This window comes from Epinephelus fuscoguttatus, linkage group LG22 (genome assembly GCF_011397635.1).
Source record: "Epinephelus fuscoguttatus linkage group LG22, E.fuscoguttatus.final_Chr_v1".
Taxonomy (NCBI): domain Eukaryota; kingdom Metazoa; phylum Chordata; class Actinopteri; order Perciformes; family Serranidae; genus Epinephelus; species Epinephelus fuscoguttatus.
The window spans coordinates 15,942,869-15,965,211 of NC_064773.1; the positions used below are offsets into that span (position 1 = coordinate 15,942,869).

Consider the following 22,343-nt stretch of genomic DNA (forward strand, 5'->3'; position numbering starts at 1 on the left):
CTTGAAATCATCAGGAGGAGAGCTAGTTAACGTTAGCGATTAGCAGCCATTGACTGAAAATGACATTAAGGTTACATTGAGTTATTTCATAATGCATTCAAGCTCTACTGAGAAAAAATGACTATAGGGCAAAGGTAAATTATAATGCTTTGATGACGTGTTCAAATGTTAGATATTAGAGGGGGAATTATATACACCAAAAAGACTTTTGAAGCAGTTTTTGTTTTTTTAAAAAAAGATGTTTTTCATGTGAAAGGTTATGTAAAGGTTGTTTCATAAATGTATATGTTTGAATTTATGTTCGGACACTGTAATTAAGGGCCGTGTGACTTTAAAACAGTTAAATTATTATCTTATAATGGAAATTTCTTTGTTTACCAGGCACAAAATGGGGGTATAAATTACAACAAAAACAAAATAGATAACATCATACAAAAAAACATAGGTGTTGGAATCGGCCAAACTGTTATTTTAACATCTGTATTGTGTTTCACAATCGGTACATTCCTAGATTTCATTTTTAAGGTTAAATGATTTCCACAGATTTGCTTGCAGTCATCTGCATTATGTGATGATATTTAATTGGAGTCAACTACTGTCACAAGCAGCAATTTATCTTTGACACATGCACACTGCATTGATTACTTAGTGTGTTATTAAAACTGACCAAATAACACAACATAACAGTCATTTAGCCAAATTATTCTTTATTAATTTCTGCTTCCCAACCAATAATACTGATGCACCGCCAGCATTGTGCCAAACTAATGAACAAACTCACACCAGGGAAGGAGAAAAAGACGAAGCTGGCCTCAGGGAAGAGGAGAAAAGATAAGAGAAGTTCAGTGTGCCCTACAGGCTAGAAGGCAGGATTGGGCTATCACTTTAATTTCCCTCTCTGTTCATTTGGAGTGCTGGAGTTTGGCTGCAGGTGGAATCCCTGTTTAATTACAAGTGGAGGGGGCAGGAAAAGAGTAGGATAAAGAGGAGGAGAGGAATAGGGATGAGGCAGAAGAATTAGTTAATAATAAAATTCTCTCCAGATTTATTAAATGATCACTTTCCAACTGCAGGTCGACTCGAAGGCCGCTGGCATTATGTAAGGAGGAGGGGAGACAGAGAGAAGAAGGAGGGAGGAAAGAAAAACAAAGTGGAGCTTTATCATCTCCTCAGTGTAATGATGAAGATCTTTAAGTGTGAAACCTGAATAGACTTAAAGCAAAGACGACTACACCTCTCTGCCTTTGACACTACTCTTCCACAGATACAATAGACGGACTTAGTGTATATATGCCGTATATATAATTTGATGCCATAGTGCCACCACAGTAAATGATAGAGTACGTCTTCATCTCTCTCCCCACACATTAAGGCATCAAGTACTTCTGTGATCTTGGCCTTTTTTTTTTTTTTAACAGTGTGATTATATTCAGCAGCTTCCATCTCTCCCTATTGTGAAAGGAGGGAGAGTGCAGGGTGTAATGGCTGTCATTTGCTCACCTGAAACAGGAGGGAATTATAAATACCATGCACCCCGTCCTTTGTATTTATCCCTGCTGATATGATAGCCCAGCCATAGTGAAGAGACAGCGAGCCGTAATGGTCGCCTCTCTGGCAAAGCCCATGAAGAAGATTGCATGAAATGAATGCGATATCGAGATGAGAGAGACAAGGGGTGCACTGGGTCGTTTAGCCACCAAATCCCTCAATTTTTTTCTGATAAAAGAGGGGACAAAAGTGTTGCCTGCTTGAGTGTGTGTGTGCAGCAGATAGAGAACGGAGGCTTTGGAGAGATGATGAATGTATGATCTTACACACCTCAGAGCGTCTGAGTGACAGAGAAAGACAGACAGACAGAGGGAGAATGAATGATATCAGGATCCGCGCTCTGGAACAGAGAGTTCACATTGGCACCCATCCCTTCTGCTGGCATCTGAATGTGGTGTGTGTTTGTCTTTGTGTGTGTGTGTGTGTGTGTGTGTGTTTTATCTGTTGAGAAAACCATTTCCCCAGATGCAGGCATCTGAGGCCTCGATAGGCATCAGGAGGTCCCTTCCATTCTACAAAGTCTAAATCCGTGTGTGTTTTTGTATACGTGTGTACATGTGGGTGGTGTGTGTATCGGCATATCTGCCACCGATGAAGTGTTAAATTATAAAGCGTTGAGATATGGTAGCATTGTTTGCAACAGTTCTGTGTGGGTGCTTAGCTTTTATGGCAGATCACGAGGTGACAAACCACTCGATGCGGTGACATAGTTACGTAGATTACATAAACACACACACGTACACAGGGAGATTGCGGTTTCATACACTCTCATGATAAGGCTTTGGTAGCTGAAATCCCTCCATAGGCTAACACAATGGCCTTTCTCTTCAGTGACTACCAGGTTATTTAGCTGGCAGTGAGCTGAGGCAGTGGTGGATCTCAGGAAGAGGAGCATGCTTGGTGGAGAGTGACAGGAAGGGGGGGAAATCTATCATGTGAGATGCAACGAGGATCAGTGTTGAGTTTGATGCACACACTTGCACTGCTATCTCTCTGATTCCATCTCAAACTCATTCCCTTTATCTGCCTAATGCAAATACGCCTCTACACAGTAGGGAGGGCAAAACATACCAGCCGATTTTTTTCTTCTCCCCCCCCAAGCACACACACATGCTTAACACACAAGGACTCACTTGTATTGTTTTTAATCTGTACTAGCATGCTGGATTCCTCTTGACTTTGACAAGGAGATACGCCCCCTCTGAATTCATTCAGCTGTGTGTGAATCTGTGTCAGTGTGTGTGTGCGCACATGTCTGCCTGCTATTTATAGTACGTGTAGAGATACACAGAAGTAACATAAATGTAGAGAGCAAGAGAGAATGATGTATGTTTTTCAGAGTATCTCCATCTCGCCACTGTGTCAGTGTCTGACTTCAGTGACAGTATGTGCGCCGCCTTTGCATCTGTGCGCACACGTGCTGAAATATGACTTCCACTGTGAGTGTGTGCAAAATCGTGGCATTGACTTGGTGTGTTTTTGTTTGAGAGCAACAGAGAGAGAGGCTGTCAGGCAGGATGTGCTGTGTGATAGTCTGTGTGTCCAACAGAGAGAAGCGCCGCCAGTGCCAGGCTGCGCTGTAGAGATTCCACTACGCATAGGCGTTTCTGATCTCTTGTTACATTCAGTCATGCCCTACATTGGATGGTTTAATTATGGTCCTTTTCATACCCTCAAATATGGAATTTAGTCAGTAAAATGTGCTGCAGAGACATGTATAATTGCATCACTTATATCCGGAGGTATAAAGAGAGACCAGTATCCAAAGAATTTGATCCTCAGCACCTATCGGAGGCGTTGCACTGAAGCTGTGAGGTGATTTAAAAATTACCTAGATTACTGCTGCGTCCCAAATTACATACTTTCTCTGTAAAGTACATACTGCACCTGCCCTTACAAAGATGAACTGTTGCATGGAATAGGCATACTAAACTTTGACCCTCGTGCGCATATATCCTTGCAGTCGAAATTGCCATGTATTAATCATGCACGCAAGTCACAAAAAATATGTAGTACTTAACACTTGAATGCACTGTCATCCGTCATTGTTGCATCAGTCAGCCGTCAATGAGCTGTCATCTGTCTGCAGTTCAGTTGATGTGACGCATCATCTGCTGTGCAAAGTATTTTGGGTCTGAATAGACAGGAAAGCATGCAGTAGGACATCCTGCTATTATTGGCTTACTGCATTTAACATACTCTGTTTTGGGAAATACTAAATCTCTTCTGGCATACGAAAATATATGGTAAATTGGAACCAAGTTGTAGCCTCAGGGGCTGAAAAATGAAGCCAACATGGAAGTGCCAATAACTGCATTTTTTTTTTTTTTTTTTTTTGAATGGCCACTTGAGGCTGGCTCCTGAAGCCACTCAATCCCCATAGACCCCGTGTTAAAATGCCTAACTTTACAGCAGAAGTAAACAGAAATAAACATGGGGGATTTGTTTTTTTTTTTTAACTATTACTAGTTCACATTTATTAAGGCTTAAAGTTTGGCATAATTAAGTGCGTTTCCGCTTTGAGTTGTGGGCCATTTGCTGATAGTGTCCTTGGCTTCTTAGTCAGATACACCTCTTGCTTCTTCACAGCTCCAGCCTGTTGCCTAAATATGGTCACATCTGGCTCCAAAAAAAACCAAGATGGCGACAGCCAAGGTTTTAAAACAGGAGCCTACAAACCAATGGGTGGAATCAGGGTGGTTACGTCCATTATTTTTTCAGTCTACGATTGGAACGTGCTGTAAATTAGTGCCATAGTGTCTTTTGGCAAGTAGCTAGATTTACGTCTTCCCCAACAAGCTGCACAGGTGTTGATTGCATGTTCTTACCTCTCAACTCTCTAAAGTACTGTATGGATACATCTTGTCTTCTTTATACTACAAGTACTATCATTTGCAGGGCTACATGAGAAGCAGCTGGATAGATGTGTGATAATCAGCTTGTAAATGCTTGTCATTCATCTGATTTTCTAGTAAGTAGAACAATGGCCAGTGGCAGTTTAACTGTACAGCACAGAGTGATGGCACAACCATCTGGTGTCTTTCTAATTCAGTTGGATTTTAAAGTCCTGATTCAAAGAGAGCACCTTTTTTCAACCATCATGAGGAAACATTTGATCTACATACCTTGAATGTTGCAGAGAAAGGCAAAATATTTAATTACCTTCATCTAAAACTTGTACTTCAAGACTGAAATTCCTGTTAGTTTGCAGCCACACACACACAAACAAACACGCAGCTTTACCCCCATAACAACCCGATATCAGTCCCACACTGATGATGTCGTCTCTCCTTCCCAGCTGTCATCGGTGAGCGGCGTGAGTGACAGCGGTCATCCACCAATGACGGCTCATTAATCAAAAGTGCCAGCAACACCTATTATTGCGCCATGCTGTTACCATGGTGACAGGAGGAGGGAACGGCTGAGATCTACCTCAGCTTTGCCCCTTGCGCTTGGTCACTCAAGGCCCATGCCAATCAGTGCCAGTCAATGCCAGTTTGAATTGGCAGGGCTATATATCATAATAGATGGACTGCTCTCCCAAGTGGCCAAGTTGCACATATGGAGCAACTGGGGAGAGATGGCAGCTGTCAAACAGTTACAGTTTTATGAAAATTAGTGCTTATACACAATACTTTATATTCTGACTTTACATATTAGGTTTTTTTTTAAACATAGATACAGCTAGTGCAATAAAACATTATTAGTATAACTAGGGGTGAGAACAGTCAATCAGTGGTCCACTAATTGGTCGTTATGAATCTGATTGAATATGTGAAATGTAATCGATCATCGATCTGATTCTGAAATATAAGCAATGCATAGTCTCCTATTACGTTCTAGCTATCAGTTACTTTCTTTACTTTCTTCTTCCTGGGTGGGAAATAAGGCTTCGACGACTGTACGCCATTCATCTAGGTGTTGTGCTACTTTCTGTGCCTCTCCCCATGTAAGCTTCATTTCTTTCAGCTCCCCTTCAACTGTTCTCCGCCAGATGTTCTTTGGCCACCCAGGATTACGTTTTCCAGGTGGTTATTCCATCGTTATGCTACCTTCGGTATCCTCTCCTTGTCCGTTCCTAGGACGTGGCCTAGCCATCTGAGTCGCCGGTGTTTTATTTCAAGGACCGCATCTCTGCATCCTGTCCTGGACTTCCAGATTGGCTGAAGTCTTGCGAATACAACGCCCCTCTAGCTGTCAGTAGACTGGTGTATTTTGAAAGCATGTTTCAGGCATTAGCAAACAAAAGGTGCAATATAACTGTTTTATGACACAGCGGCCATCTTGGGGTTTGGTAGAGGAGCATGGCAGTGGCATTAGAAAAAGAAGCCAGCAAAACAAAGCATTTTTCAATTATATTTAATGTGTTTAAATGTCAACATGTGATATATATATTTCATAATCTATGCGGTTATGTCAGAGAATATGCAATATGGTGCTGTGAGCATTGATTGAGGAAAAATTGTATTTGGTATTGTTTGGTGTTGGCAAAGTTTCTGTTTTTTCAAATTATGACCAATAAATTTATTGATTGTTAATGTTACCAATGATCTATGAAGAAGTGCTTACAATTTGCAACCCTACTTTGTACTGTGTTCCATAGAAGCAAATTAAAAAACAGGTGCAGTGATCAGAAACTGTTGCTTCAAAGGACAGTAACTGAATGAAGGTGTGGAGCATCTTTTGCAACACATTTCAACTGCAGTGAGTGACGGCCAAGAAAAGGGCGGACTTCAGAAATGACCATTCTAACATATGTGCTACAACATAAATTATGGTTACTGTTGAAGATATAGTAAGCTGAGTTATGGAGGTGTTTCGCTAGTGATAGTTTTATAAATGAACTGACTTCAGTGAATCTTTCGCCTTGTATAGAGCGAAGGCCATCTGACAAGAGAATACAGGTTACAGTGATGAGTGTTGAAGGGGGCACTGGTGACAAAGCGAATGGCAGTGTGGCTGTCTGAAGTACTCTGCTACATTTCTAGCCGATTAGATGCAGCACTTGTAAGGAACCACAAAAATGGACCATTATCCAACGATTCCCTGTACACTTTATTTTCACTCTCTTTTTGAGGTTTTGTGTTAGCTCTAAGCCATTACTGGCGTACATGGAATATGAAATTCATTATGCTTGTCTAACCTGAGGAGGGTTTTGTAAGTTGGAAAGTAATTGAAAATAGTATTTTGATGCCCCTAATCCATTCATTTATTATCAGAGATTCAACCTTTCTCTCTGTGCCTCTCTCTTAGGAAAACACACACACACACACACACACACACACTGAAGCAAGCATGTAGATATATTCTGATCACATTCATATTCCTCCCATGACATACTTATGCAGCTCTTAGATTCCTTAAAACATCACATTCCTCCTCTATTTCACATTCAATACAAAAGTGTAAACTGAGGGATTCTTCACCATATTTAATGCTTGTTGTTTGTTTCTCTGCAGCTGTCAAGAGTGCCAGTGGAGGCCTGTGGTCAGTACTCAACCTGCAGCGATTGTCTCGGGTCAGGAGATCCCCACTGTGGCTGGTGTGTCCTGCACAACATGTAAGTACTACTGGAGCTGTCATGCACACACCTATACAAACTGGGGTTGTCAACGTTTAACTGTTAATTGGTTAACTGCTGAGAATATTTTCGACTGGTAGGGCATGTTGGTCTATAGATTGATTCTGCTGCTTATCAGTTTACTGCAGTGCGCACCAACTAGATCTGGTGGGGGACAAACAGCAGGCTAGCCTTGATAGGATGCAGAAACACAGTGCCCACTCTCCTGTCTCCTCTGGTTAGCTAGCTTTAGCTGCTTTGCACTGCACTCCGGCTAGTTCGGGTGGGAGTTTGCTAGCTGTGCCGCTCATTCAGCAAGGGTCCATGTCATTGGTTCGACAGCCCATTGGTTCGACATCCCATTAGTCCGACTGTCCGCGGTGCTGAACGGCTCGCGGCAGGCGTATGGTGTGCCGCGACCGGCTTGAGGCGGAGCAGGCTCACGGCTTATGTGTTTGTCACTTTCTTTTTCATTTTAACCCACACCGTGATCTTTTCCTGACCCTAACCAAGTGGTTTTTGTGCCTAAACCTAACCAGACCTTAACCACAGGGCATCATGATGATTTCGGAACGGACTTAGGAACAATGAGTTTGATATGTTCGGAACAATAGGATGTCGAACCAATGGGCTGTCGAACCAATGGGCAGTTCCCTTCAGCAATTACTGCTAGCAACATTGTACCGACCCAACAGCCTTTTTGTGGAAACATTGTGCCCAAACTCCGGTCACTCTGAGTAAGTGGCGCAGTTTTGGGCCTCAACATCCTTTTTAGCTCTAGCCATTAGCAGTGTCAGCGCGGCTAGTGGTGCTAACAAAGCTAACGATTCTAAAGAGAGTTTTGAAGCTTAAAATGAAGCCACTAACTCACCGGAGCAACCTGAGGGGAGACCAGAGGATGGACAAAATGTTTCTGCAGCAACTTTACTCCACCACCAGGAGGTTGTTACCGGCAGTATTCACAAATGAACAGCGCCACTAACTAGATCCCACCTGACCTGGGTGGTGTGCAGTGCTGAGTGGCCAAGAATAGCATTAGCAAACCAGTGGAGATAGATGGATGGGCAGTAGCCACCATGTTTCCACATGTGAACACAGGTAAGCGGCTGTCTGTTGGCAAGGCCAACAGGAAATAAAAATAAAGCCAACAAAAAAATTAAATAAAAGGCAAGACATTTACATCACCAAACATTACAATTTTACCACCTCTGAATAGATAGCGCTTTGAAATGCAGCGCTGAAGCTCACTAAGTCAATGGGGCACCAGACCAAAAGGAAAAGCCTCTTAAAAATGAACCAGCTAGTCACTGGTTGATGGTGATGGCAGGCTCTTGAAAGCAAAATTAACCAAAACTGACATCCCTAACTCAAACACACACGCACATCTGTGTTTCTCATTGTCCCTTTCATTTTTCGGGCACAAAAGCAATATTTCCTCACTCCCCCATTCATTCACGTATACTAACCAGACTGTTTGGGGGGTGCTGTGTTTGGGTTGTTAGCCTCCCCTACCTCCATGACGCCTGGGCCCATGCCCAGCACTCTATCCCTTGCAGCACTTGAGCATTCAGGGACTCCTCTAGCCAACCCAGGCCAAGTCTCAGATTGCTTTCCTGGGGCTCGGCCTTGTGCCAGCGGCCCCCTTAGATCCATTACCAAACCTACCCACTGGCATTGTTTACCAGCCCTGAAACCAGAGCCTGGTGAGAGCACAGAGACTGGCGGGCACTGCCAGGGCTCTAATGGGCACCACTCCAAACTTGTTGAGTTGACACGAGGAGAGTGATAGCTTCTGTTATTGTAACTGAGCTGGAAAGTGTTGAATGAGATCTGCATTTTTATTCTTTACCTTAAAGCTTGTCTGTCATTCTCTTTCACACACACATAGATACAGAGAAATTCACACACACCCCAGCTGCTGTCAAATCCGTGTCCCTCAAGATTGGAGTGGGAGATAGTTCTTGCTGGGGGCAGGGAGATTTCCCACTCCACTGTAAATTGAAAATTGGTTTCTTGTGTTGGTGCTTGCCCTTGGGTAGAGTGTGTGTATGTGTGTGTGAGTGAGGCTGAGTACATTTAGCACCTTCATCCCTGCTGGCACTGAAAAGACATGGCCAGGGCAGAGAAGTGGTGTGAGTGTGACAGGAATATACACACTGAAAGGACAGGAGGTGGACAGGGGAGGAGAGTGACAAATAGATTGAGAAAATAAGAGATGAATGTGGAGATGACAAAGCGAGAGAGGTAAAGAATGGACTAGTAAATTCTGGGAAAAAAATAACAATATCAGGATGGCTATCCTGGATACAAACTTCAAGGAGAGACGAGCTTTGAAAGAGGGGTGAAATGGGATAAAAAGAGTAAGTTTGTGTGCAGCAGAGTGAAGGAAGGAGAAATGGAGGATGAATGTGTTTGAGGTCTCCAGGGAAGAAAGTGCATTAGCAGACAGAGGACACACTCTGATGGGTTATGGGTCACCAACCAGAGGTGAGAGGCAAAGTCGCTCACACACTCATGCATGAATGTGCTATGCATCAGTCCAGATTTTCACGTTTATCACCATTTCTTGTATTGAACTTCCTCTCTAAACACTCCATACTTAAGCAAACATTAATCAGCCATGGGGGGTATTCAAGCAGATCATTTAATTTAAAAGTAATTTGTCTCAAGATAAAGGAGCAGGATCAATGTAAACAACAAATTAAGGGCTACCAGTGAGCAGCCACCATGCAGAAATTTGCCACTTTGAATGTGCCTGCAATTTAAATCAAATCTTGAGTGTATGCCACTGTATGTGAACATGGTCTGCATGTTTGTTTCCGTGTGTGTATGTGCGTACAAATCCATTAACACCCTGGACATCCTCCCAGTCAGAGCAAATAGGTGGCCACAGATTGGCCTGTCACACTTAGCCTGATAGAATCGGCTCACCTCAGCTCACCCCTCTCTACACTCGCATACACACAAGGGCAAGCCACGCACACACCTTTTTTGCTGGAGAATTAGTGTCAAGTCGCCAAAACGAGAATAGTGCCCAGCGAGACAGAGGGAGAGCGAGAGGGAGAAAATAACCAAAATGCCACTTTAGTCGATCTCGGGTGTCTAGGTGTTTGACCATCACAAGGGCAGAAAGGGAGATTACAGGTGTGTTTGTGAGTGTGTGTGGGCAACACACGCACACATCCTGTCAATTGGACACACAGTTTTGCCTCCTTTTCAGCCATCCAGAACACAGACACACAAACACACATAAAATGCAGTGTGATTGATCCACCACAGGTTTACCTTTTCCAAAGTTCCTCCTCCTCATCACCCCCCCCAGCTTGTGAATACTTAACAGGGTCTTGGTGTAACTGAAGCCCCCCTGAGCGCCATCTTTACCACAGGGCAGGCAGCACTTTAAACTCCTGCTATAATCACTACCAGCACTTTGCCATTCTCTCTTATATTAACCTCTGTTAGTTAAATATTTTGGTCGTTTTACATTGACATTTCTTTTTTGTGCTATGTCGTAGGGCTGCACAAGGTATTGCTAAGTTTTTTATTGTGACGTCAGTTTAGTCCATGAGCACATTGGGAAAGACTGTGATGTAGCACTCAGGAGTTAGTTGAAAGAGAGTATTGGTAAAAAACTGCACTTTGAAATGAAGCTATGATTCTTTATTTCATTCTGAAAGCAGCAGAAAAGCAGGACTAAGTACACTTAAATATTTATTGCATATTTCCTCATATTGTGCCACCCTATTTAACCAAACATAGGCTTTACTTTGAATTCACTACGGTCTCAAAACTCACTAACTCTTTTTTGCAGTTGCCCAAATCTGAAGCTTTTTGTTCTGATGAAGCAAATATTGTTGACATGTTGTTTACAACCCTGATTCCAAAAAAGTTAGGATGCTATGTAAAAAGTAAATCAACTTATATTCAGTTGAATACAGTAAAAAAATCAAGATATTTAATGTTAAAACTGATAAACTGTTGTTGTTGTTTTTTTTGTAAATATGCACTCATTTCTGATTGTTTTGCCTGCAGCATTTTCCAAAAACGTTGGGAAAGGAGCATGTTTACCACCGTGTTACATCAGCTTTTCTTTGAACAGCTCTCAGTTACACATTTAGGAACAGAGTGCACTAAATGTTAGAGTTTTAAAAGTGAAATTTCTTTCTCAAGATTGACAATCGGCCCCCCCAAACTCAGTCTGTGTAGAGGGATTAGCCAAACTCCTATCTGAACACTGTGAGAGATTAATTTCTACATACAGGAAGCATCGTAAAGCTGACATTGCAAACAAATACTAATTTGATTAAACACTGATTCACAGATGAAATTCAGTGGGAGTAGCCGTGGAAAATCTTGGCTCAGCCTCGAAGACAGTGCAGGGCTTGACGCTAACTTTTTTCCCAAGGAGCACATGTGCTCCTAAGTTGAAAAAGTAAGGAGCGCACAAAGGACTTTAGAGGCACAATGTAAATTGATCAAATAATGTGTTTTCCGTAATAAACGTGATGCAAATAGACATTTACAAGCAAAATTATTTAATGAATTTGTATACAAAATGTACAGAAAGGTAAAATCATCAAGTTTTGAAAAAGTATTGCAATTTAATTTTGTCTTTAATGTTATTATCGTATATATATTATCTTTGCAATATGATTATCTTATATAATGTTATTACTATCCTAAAACATTCTCTGGGTCCTCTGAAACTCTGCAGGACTCAAGCCTCTTTCACACAGAGCTTTCGCGGCGCTCACCACGGGCTACGGTGCAGAGGACAGGATTTGGGGGAGTACAGGCTCGTTCAGGAGCTACAGTTCCATGGTGACTGCTTTCGGGTCTACTTCAGGCTCTTCTCTGCTATTGGACGCACGGCGCCGAGGTGTCGTCACAGCGCATATCGGTGAAATTAAAAAAATTGCAATTTGAGCGCAGGCTGGCGGCGCGCGCCGCTCAGCTCGGCAGCAGAGCGGTGCACTCTTGCGCTGCGGTAGCACATACACAGTGGATGGGTTCGTCGGCGGAGGTCTGCGCTTTGCACGCTCTGTGTGAAAAGGGCTTTATTTCTGCCCTGCCCAGCAGCGGTACAGTGGCGAACGGTCTCTAAAGGCCTCTACACATGGTCAGCTGTAAAACTGCTTTGCGCTGGCTGTCCCATTGTTTGTCTATGGAGAGGGCAGCAACGCCTGACAAAGCGGCACCGCTACCCTTGGCATCGCGCACGATAGTCATTGTGCCGACAGTGGCTTGGAAAACCGCCCATAACCGTGTCACACGGGGAAGAGGGAAGAGGGAAGGCGACTGGAGTTCCTCCAACATTTGCGGTTAGATTATCATATTTTTTTACTGACAAAAATATAGGCTGCTTCGGCTGATTTTTTTAATGCGCACTGTCGAGCCCTGCAGTGGATAACAGACTACTTAATGAATGCCATTCTGGATGTGCACCACTTGAGCAAGTCACACGCAGGCAAATATATGTGCGGATACATAGGACACACACAGTCACATATACAGTGTGCTTCATAAACATGTCACCTTTTCCCTGCAGGTCAGTTTTGTTTGGTCTCTTGGGGGTGATTATGAAATAATTAGCTGTCTCGAGACCTATAAAAACACACACTGAGATAACAGGGCTGTGAAATTTATACTTTGGTGGTCCCCTAGTTAATGGTTCAGGAACACTGTGTTTATGACACCATTCCATCCCAATGCCCCCTTTATTTAAAAATATACTATGCAGGATTTCCCTAAAAATATGGGTTAGACTCATACAGAAGTAATCTCTTGCAATCATTGCTTATGACCCAATAGAAGTGTGGGGCGATGTATTTTTCTGCAGAGACTCTTCCCTTTGCCTGTATTTTGTCATTTTCTTCTTATCGCCTATGTTTGGCATGTTTATGGGAGTGTACTCCTACAGCACTCAGCGGATGTCAGTGCTTCATAAAAAGATAGCGACCAGGTGCCAGACCATAAGCAACAGGCATCTGAGAAACACAGCTCAGAAAAAACACAAATATAGCAAGGCGAAATTACAAACTAGAGTGAACCTGGGGTTGGCTTGTACTTTGACTATCACTGGCAAGTGTGTTTACAAACAGTAGCTGACAATCCTGCGTAATACAGTATATCTTTACGTCAGTTGTGAGGTCAGCAGCCTGAGTAGATCCTGAAAACATCCAAAGAGAAACATGCGTTCTGTGGAATCAATAGCCTTCAAGTGTCCAGCATAATCATAATACTGGTCACCCTCCAAACCCTGAAGGAGAAAGAGGCAACAAGTGTTGCAGTACTTAAAGTGGTGAAGGATAAAGAAAGTTGAAGAGAGAAAAGAAGCGTTATCTTTTGAGTTAGATACTGTGACCGTGAATTAACAATACATTAAGTCTGTCCTTGCTGAGTAGGTCTGACACACAGATACACAAAAACAGGCACACACTCACATACACTAGGTGACCCATAGCCCTTCCTCTCCAGGCATCTCCGCCATAACAAATGCAACATCTCCAGAGCGAGCTGAACTATTTGATATTCAGAAGACAGATATATTCATCCTTTGTCCCTCAGTCTCTTCTCACCTCCACTCGAGTGTCTTGACAGAATAACATTTTTATTTATATTGCTCCAAGAAGTGATTCAAATAAAAAAGGCGGATTGAAATCTGAAATGAATAATCATTGATAGATTATACATACAGGGTTGGATAGGTGGAGGTCGCTGCTGAATCGGGAACTTCTGAAAGGAGTAGTTCACTCAAAAATTTAACTAATATGTTAATTATTCACTATTTGCCAGCTGGAATCGTGGATGTTAAAGTTTGCACTCTTATTTTATGGACATAAACGCCTCTAAAAGTGGGAGTTGTTGCATAACGGCAAAACAAAAGAACTTGTACAGCTTCCAAGTCTCTCATATCCACTTGTATGCTGAGTGCATTCTGAACATTTACTACAGTAATGCTTAATAAACCACCAGCGCAAAATCCTCTCATGCCAGCCTCCGGTTCTGTGATTGGCCTGGAGTCTTGTTCAGTCAAAGCCTGAATTGATTAACCTGTCGTCACTGATTGTAGCCAAAGGGAGAACCAATGAATGACCGTCCATGAGTGAGCGACAACATTTTGATGCTGGAAGCCCACAGGGTCAGTCTGCAGTGCTGTGGAGAACAGGGACAACAGATGGATGTGGTGTGAATTATAATGGAGTGTGGTTTTGTTCATATTTAATGCAAGGCTATCTTGTGAAATGTTTTCCCTGGTCTGGCCAAGGTTAAAGATATTTCTACAAAGAATAAAAATGTGAAAACAGGCACCCCGCCTAGAACTCTGACTGCAGACCAAAGGCTTAAACAATGCATCTTTAATAACATATAGCAAAAAGGCCAAAACACTGTGAACCCTCAGAATCCACACACACTCTCCCACATTTACTTTGTGCTAGAAGGAGGGGTGTTGAGTGGAAGGATAGCATGCAGTTCATCTTCAAAGTGTTCTTCCAGATAGTTTGTTGTTCCCAATCAACCTTGAAATCACCTCACTGGTCTGAGAGCAAACAGAATTGCAAGCACTCTCTTTCACACACACACACACACACACACACACACACACACACACACACACACACACACACACTCTTTCCCTATCAGCATTGCCTTTATTTACTCTATAGATCGGTGAGAGGAGCTGTTAGAGAGAACACCAGGGGAAGAGGAGAAAGGCAATCAATAGTACAGGGGAGGAAATCAACAGGAGTGGATAGTGCACCTGTGTATATGTGTGTGTGTGTCTCCGATAGCAGTCATTGACAAACACTGACCATACGTTTAGAAAGGCAAATGTCTTATTCATTTATTCATCCTATCAACTGCACATACTATATGCCCCCTATGTATTCTTCAGGCCCACTAGGAGCCCTGCCACTTTTTGAGTGAACCTAAAAGCCTTACCTGTCAACCAAACTGTCTTCGCCTATCAAACTCTCACTCTCTTCTGCTGAGATGCAAGACTTATGCTAATGCCTGTCTAGCTCGACAGGTGAAAGGAAAGTTCTCACTCATATCAGCCCCCCGCCCCACACATTTCATCATTCCCCTTCTTTCAGCTACTTTACCATTGACATTGGATGTCTCTGTCAACCACAGGGAGTCTCATAGAGGACTCTTACAGACGATTACCTGTAAGGGAGTATATTAGAAGCATAATGTGGGCCTAGGTAAAGTCGCAAGCACAAATGCATACGTGTTCGTGCTATGCAGGGCTGACACCTTTTGGTCAGTTGGTAGATTGGTTGGGTAGTACACTCTCAGCCAAATTTTCATTCATGATCAAACAATCTCTGATGTTACTTTCATAAGGCTGTGTGTCCACCAAAGCATTTTTCACAGCTAAAAACACCAGAGCACTTTGGAGGCACCACCTTTTTTTCAGCATAAACACTTTTGTTGATTCTGGTTTCTATTATACAAAATATCTGCACAAGCCAAAATGTCAGTACAAGGTGGAGTACTTGCTTTTCTGTGGATGAAGGGAAGGCTGAAGCACAGAGGGAGAGGGACAGAACCGCTGAACCATGTGACCAGCAGTATGTTGGTGTCCAGCATTTGTAATGAACTTGAGGTATTTGTACCGCCTCTCCTTTATTGTGATTGGACGGCAGGGTTAAAAGTGACAGTGACAAGCACAGCACCAAAAGTCCAACTCTGGGTGACCAGGAGAAAATGCCAGATTTGCAGCACTCAGCTGCTCAGTGCCTCGTCACACTGTTGGTTTCTGTAGCATAGTGTAAATAATCGGCATTCCCATTGCAAAGAATTTAAAAAAAAATACACTGACCAGCAAAAAACATGTTGTGGAACACCCAACGCTACCAGGTAGACCACACTGAGTGCACTGTGGCTGCCATTGTTGGGGGTAACGTGTTACAAAAGTAGCAAAAGCTATTTACTACCACTTACTATAACTACACAGAGAGTAATATTGTAAAGTAACTTGACTTTCAATGATGGTTACTAGTAATATGTAATATATTACATTTTGAGAGTCACTTGCCCAACACTGGTGGCACTGGTCCAATGCAGTTAATCTAGAGACAACATGCAGATTCTTTTAACCCTGATTGACTTACTGATTGTCTGACATGTAGGTAGAATATCAGTTGACCAATAGATCCTTTTACTGTTAGTAAACGGTTTAATTCTGCACAGCGATTCGCAAGACTGGCCGACCTGAATAATGTCACTCAGTGAATGGATGATTTGACGGGATTGATGAAGGTGCAATGGCCGACTTTGTGGTTGATTATTATGACAATCTTACAAAGGATGACGTCATTTGAACAGCTTCTTCCAGTTGGTTTTGCTATTGAAGCTAACGTTAGCTAATGCACTAACAAGTTAGCATTATGGAGAAATCTAATATTCCTTTTAATACCTCCCCAATTTTTGATGAGGTGGACATGATAACCCTTAATACACATAAAGTTATTCATCTCTACAACAGGAAATACTTTTTCCCTAACCTTATATAAAGTATGCGCTGCACATGTGAGCATTTTTGATGATCGCCTCCGTCCAGTCCTTTTGTCTTATCACATTTAACCATAGCTGTCTTCGTTTTTCTTGATTGGCAGTGGTAGCTGGTACGTGATTACATTTAAGGTTTGAGCCATGACTCCTTCTATTCTGGCTCCCAATAACACAACAAGACAACATTTTAAGACTCCTATGTAGCCTACAGCCCTGTGGGGGAGAGTCGTGTTTTTCCTCCAGCTAATGAAATGAAGCCATTGTGATGTCAGCCCTAAAAGGGTCTATATTTTCTTCTGTTGACTACAGCCCTAATGTTGTGCATTTGCGTAATTTATTTTAACATTATTTTTGTGGGATATATGAGGAGATCTAGTAAGGGTCATATTTGTAAATCAGCTACAGAACATTATGCTCAAGCCACTTTAAAGTCACTTATTAACATGTGACAAAACTTGACTAATTTGCTAAGATTTATTAAAACCCTGGGGTCTTACTGTCTTTTGTTGTTGTTTTTTTGGTTTCAGTATGACACTAGTCTGGTGTGACATACTCCCATCCACACTTCAATCCCTCCATGTAAGAAAGGGGCACATCTGCAATGCACCAATATGCCAGAAGTGTTACAGCTACGTTACGGATATGTTACCTCCCCTAATGCCGGTCTGTCAGCTGTCAGTTTTGTAAGTGGTTAACTAAGCTGTCAACGCGCCTGTCATGCGTGACAGCCAGACAGATTGGAAACCATATTTGGAGAAGTAGCATTGTCAAAAGGAATGTCATCATATTTGGCATGGATGTTGAGAATATCTCACATTACTATGTTATATCGGTGTCAATTTGGAAGAAGTGGTGCTAATGTTGCAATATCTTCACATTAATAATTGGTTTGACATATCTCAATCTCTGCTTTTGGCTGTGATAGGGGTAATAATCCCAGAGAGCTGGAATCATTTTCTCTTTCTCACTTTTTCACACTTCTTAATTTTCTTATTTTTTACTCCTGCCCTCTTCCTCTCTTTACTATCATTCAAATCACACTCCGTCTCTAGCAGGCTTATCATATACTACATATTGTGTGTATGTCTGCAGGTATTTATGTGTATCTGCTTCTATGTATCCACTGATTTGTTTGTATATCATCAGTTTCAATATGTGCTCTGGTGCATGGTACCCCATTGTACATTTTTGCTTGAGCATGCATGTGCACAGATGTAATCACAGTATGTTGTGTATTCAGAAGCACGTTTGCCCATAAACCACATCGCCCTACGACTCCTTCCACCTCTGTTCCTCCGAACACTCATAAACATTGATCCCACATCCCTGAAGTGGAGTGGGGGCTGTAAAGACATCCGTGCCACTGGCCACAAGCAGATGCCTTCTCCCAGTTCATTAGAGAAGGTCTGTCTATACAATCAATAGTAAACTTCTGGAGATAAACTATACAGAGGAGTCCTTATGAATCAGTTGACCCAGACAACCACTATGCACTGACAATTGTAATGAGTTTGATAATAGTCACGCTTACATGCCTGCGTCTTACATGTTCATTTGGAGTAGCACTGTGGTTTAATCAAAATTAACAAAGAAGATGAAGCTTAATGCTTTAATGAAGTTGTTTTCTTGAGTCACACTGTCACGTCTTGATAAACGGTTGTCAAACACATGCACAAGCTTATTAGGATGATACAAAAAAGTTCAAGAAGTCATAAGTAAACACACAAAATGTCTGGTAAAACTTGCAAGTCATGCTGCAAAGCTTCTTGTCTTCTAAATCCTTTGTTTTCCCGAGACATCTTTGGTGCTGTCAAACGCATAACCTTTTCGGAGGGAAAAGCTAATTGGCAGATCCATTGAACGGTTTTTCTTTCTTGCTCTCCCCCTGCTCTTTTTCTCTCTCATATTAATTCTGCACCACTGCTACCTGTCGCTGTGTTCACAGTCATCCGTTACCTCAGTGTGCTCATTACCGCGGTATGCCACACTAATGCTAATTGAAGTGCAGTGCCACAATTAGCATGCTACCAAGGACTCGTGTTTGGTTGTGGCGACCACTAGGCTCCCCCTGGAGATAGCCGAAAGAGCTTTCAAACATATTGTTGGCAGAGGGAGAGATTGTTTACACCAAAAGAAAGTTTTGCCTCCAATGTTAGAGTGAGATCTAACTTCAGGCCTGCCACTTTGAAGTGAAAACTGTGAGCTCATATTGGAGACCAAGCGGAATGGAAATGTCACCTACATATGATTAAAATAGGTTTATTGCTGAAAGGACAAGCAATGAGAAAAGTTATGAATATCTGAAAAAGTATATAAAGGACAATCACAGACAGTATAAAAGAAGTGGACATAGCCACCATGACATCAACCATTGGTTTATGGACTATTGTTTTGGACTATTGTTTTGAAGCCTCGAGTTTGGTATTTTGGGCGTCACTACCTTGCTTTTGGAGGCAACAGTGACCCTATTTGGACATGAGGGTGGAGCTGCTGAGGAACAAGGGGTGGAATTGACTATCTATCACAATGTAACCACGCCCTAAGACATATATGGCTTCATTGTCTTTTTTACTAAAATGGGGCGTTAATATACAAAATGAGCATCGTGCATTTTTGGAGAAAAGTTGAAAGTAGTGATTAAGACCATAAACGCATCAGGAGAATGTCTGTGGAGGTAATAAGTCAAGTGAGAATTAGGGTCATTTTCTCATAGGCTTCTATACAATCGCACTTCTTTTTGCAACCAGTGGAGTCACCCCCTACTGGCCATTAGGAATAGTGCAGGTTTAAGGCATTTCCGTATTGGTTTCACTTTTCAGACTGGGAGATAATCCCTTATTTTATTTGTGTTAGATGAACTTATTGAAAACAAGATTGGCTTGTGGAAAAATAATATAATCAATGGGCTTTCTCAGACTGTGACTGAGTCAAGATGAGCTGACAAGGGAAAAGTAAAGAGTGGATAATGAAAGGAAAAGAAAAGATAAACAGAAGCTTTCTTATCAGTGAAGAGACCTTATAGGATGGAGAAAATATTTTGATTGTGTTCAACTTAAACAAGTAGTGAATAAATAATGTGTTTGTCATTATTTTGTTTAGTTAAAGCTGGACTTCTCTGGACTGTATCCTATATATACTTGTACACTTAAAGATTCCCAATGAAGCACTCTTTCTTGAAGTTTGTTGACTTTAATCTTCACATTTAATCTTCAAATTCCAGTTCCACTTGTTGATGTTTTTGCAGAGCAAATGATGTGGCTGTCTAACTTATTGCTGACCTATAAGAATTTCGATGCCCAGTATCACAACTATAGTCTTTATGAAAATAGTGGCTGTAGCCACTGCGTCAACTGTCACTGGCTTGTGGATTCCAGTTTTGGAGCCTTAAATTTGGCATTTTGATGGTGGCCATCTCTGAGTTTATGAGCCAGACTTTATGAGCCAAATTTGGACAAGAGGTTGGGGCTGTGGAGGAGCAAGGGATGGATCTGACTTATAGACTGTGGTGATACCTTGCAGACAGCCTGACATGCAAATCAGCCACACCCTTAATTATGCATAACTTTAAGCCTTAATAAAATGTAAACAGGTGAGGTATAATAAAATTCACCCGATTCAGATGTTGTGAATCGGGAAACTTGAGCACAGCTTCAGCAACTTAAAACTATCTGCAACTATGACAAAGCACTTTTCAGCCTCATATTACAAAGTGGAGGAACTAGATTATCCAGTGCTAAAAATGACTTGATCAACTCTCAAAGTAAAATTTATTCAAAGTTGTTTCTTTGATCTTGAGATCCTTGCATCCATGGCACTTGCTCTGAAGTCTGTGCCCAGGGGAGGATGGCCATCCCCTGAGTATGGGTGACTGGTTCCACCCCCCCCACCCCCTTACCCACACCCTCCACCTATTGCTGGATGCTAAGGGAAGTTGAGGGAAGGGAACAAGGCCAAGAAGTGACAGGGGCATCAGGACGGAACGGAGTGCTGCACCTCCCAGTTCCCTCTCAACTGTCACCACACACATACACACAGACCAATCTACCTTTCCCAACACACACGCTCAAGCGCATACACACCAGCTGCACGCCCACTTTTAAGTCTGGACCATTGCTCACTGTCACCTATTGTCACCCCACGACACGCAGGGAAACACAGACACTAGAGAACGGACATGCACACACTCACAGCAGGGAAGGTGTCTTGGTTTTGTCCGGCAGAGCATGAACCGACACAGGGACTGACATGAGACAGAGAGGATGAGATGAGAGATGTGGTGACAGTCAAAGGAAGTGAAGATATATGACTATGTATTCCACACGATGAGACTGAAGAGTGAGTACAAGAGAGAAAGAGAGGTTACATAAATTCACAGAAGAGTGAGTGGGGATGAGAAATCTTCCAGTGAAGAGCATAAATTAAACTCGAAGAGTAGCTACTCTACTTGAGGATATGAGGGTAAACACATAGGAACACACACACATACGGTTCATACTATGATGGAGAGCACCTCAGGAAGAGGGTACTCATGCAGGTCACCTCACACGTCTCATCACATAGCTGGTGCTATGGCAACAGCAGCATAGTAAGAATATAATAACCATGTTATATAATTCCAAAGTAATCCCCACTGATTGTGTTAATATCAGATTGCATTGTCACAAAGATTACTCACACATGCTAAGACAATATAATGTCATAACGTAGCCATAATTAGAAATTTACCCATGAGGTGGAAACTTTGAACTGTATTCATAATTGAGATATTGGGTGCAGCACATAGGCAGCTCATTTTTATAGTTGCATGTGAGAAATATGGAACAATTGCTGCAAACACAACATAAAAGATGCATCAATATCAGGGATTATATACTTAGTCTCTACAAGATGTCGCCGTCGCAGCGATTAATACAAATTTAGCCCATTCCCCCTCGAATTCTGTGCAACCTTGCAATTTTGTCCAATCACCACAAATTAGAATATTTCAGTCTCAATTTATTGTAAAGCTGCATGCAGCATTTTGATTCGCTCAGCCCCTCCTTGCGCCACTTTCTTTCCATTTATCATGAGACTACTGCTGCGCACTTAGGACAGTGTTTGCTAAGGTGTTTGCATCATTTGGCTAACATTACCCAATGGTTATTCATGTGTTTTACGACAGAGTTGAGCCATTTCAGTGTCAGTTTGCAATTATTGAGACTGTTAACAGCTCCGTGTCAGATATTAGCCGCTGCTACTGTGTTAGCTTGTACTCACCAGAGAGCGGCTCACCGAGACACTCCTTCAGTGCTTCGACGAATGGTAGCAACAGCTGATTGTCAGCTTTAGCAACTAATTTTACAGTTTTCACTTGCCCCCACAATTTCATTGCAAAATGCCTTAAAACAGTTTTCCCAAGTGGTCCAGATTTATCCTTACTCATTAGTTCAAGGTCCACACAGTTTAAAATATTCAGCGTCATACCTGCATTTGGTCATGTCATAAAGCTAGTTTGCTGCCTCTCTTCAGTAGCTGTCTCACTCACTCTACAGCAAGACAAGGCACCTCAGAATAGAAGGTGTGTGCCAGATATTCATTGTACTTCAAAATAAAGTGTGTTTTAAAAAATTTGACACATTTGCGAGTCATTTGCAGACCATTCAGAATGGACCTGCAACCTACTTTTGGACCACAACCCACCAGTTGGGAACCACCACCTTAAAACATTGCAACT

At 42.2% G+C, this 22,343-nt stretch overlaps 1 protein-coding gene across 2 annotated transcripts in view; it reads left to right on the top strand.

Annotated features, from left to right (window-relative positions):
* Positions 1-22,343, top strand: part of plxna4 (plexin A4) — a 364,224-nt gene that overhangs the window by 237,558 nt on the left and 104,323 nt on the right. For both annotated transcript variants that reach the window (XM_049566659.1, XM_049566658.1), the window contains exon 5: positions 7,008-7,108. In XM_049566659.1, coding sequence (XP_049422616.1) covers positions 7,008-7,108 — 101 coding nt within the window. The remainder of the gene's footprint in view (positions 1-7,007; positions 7,109-22,343) is intronic.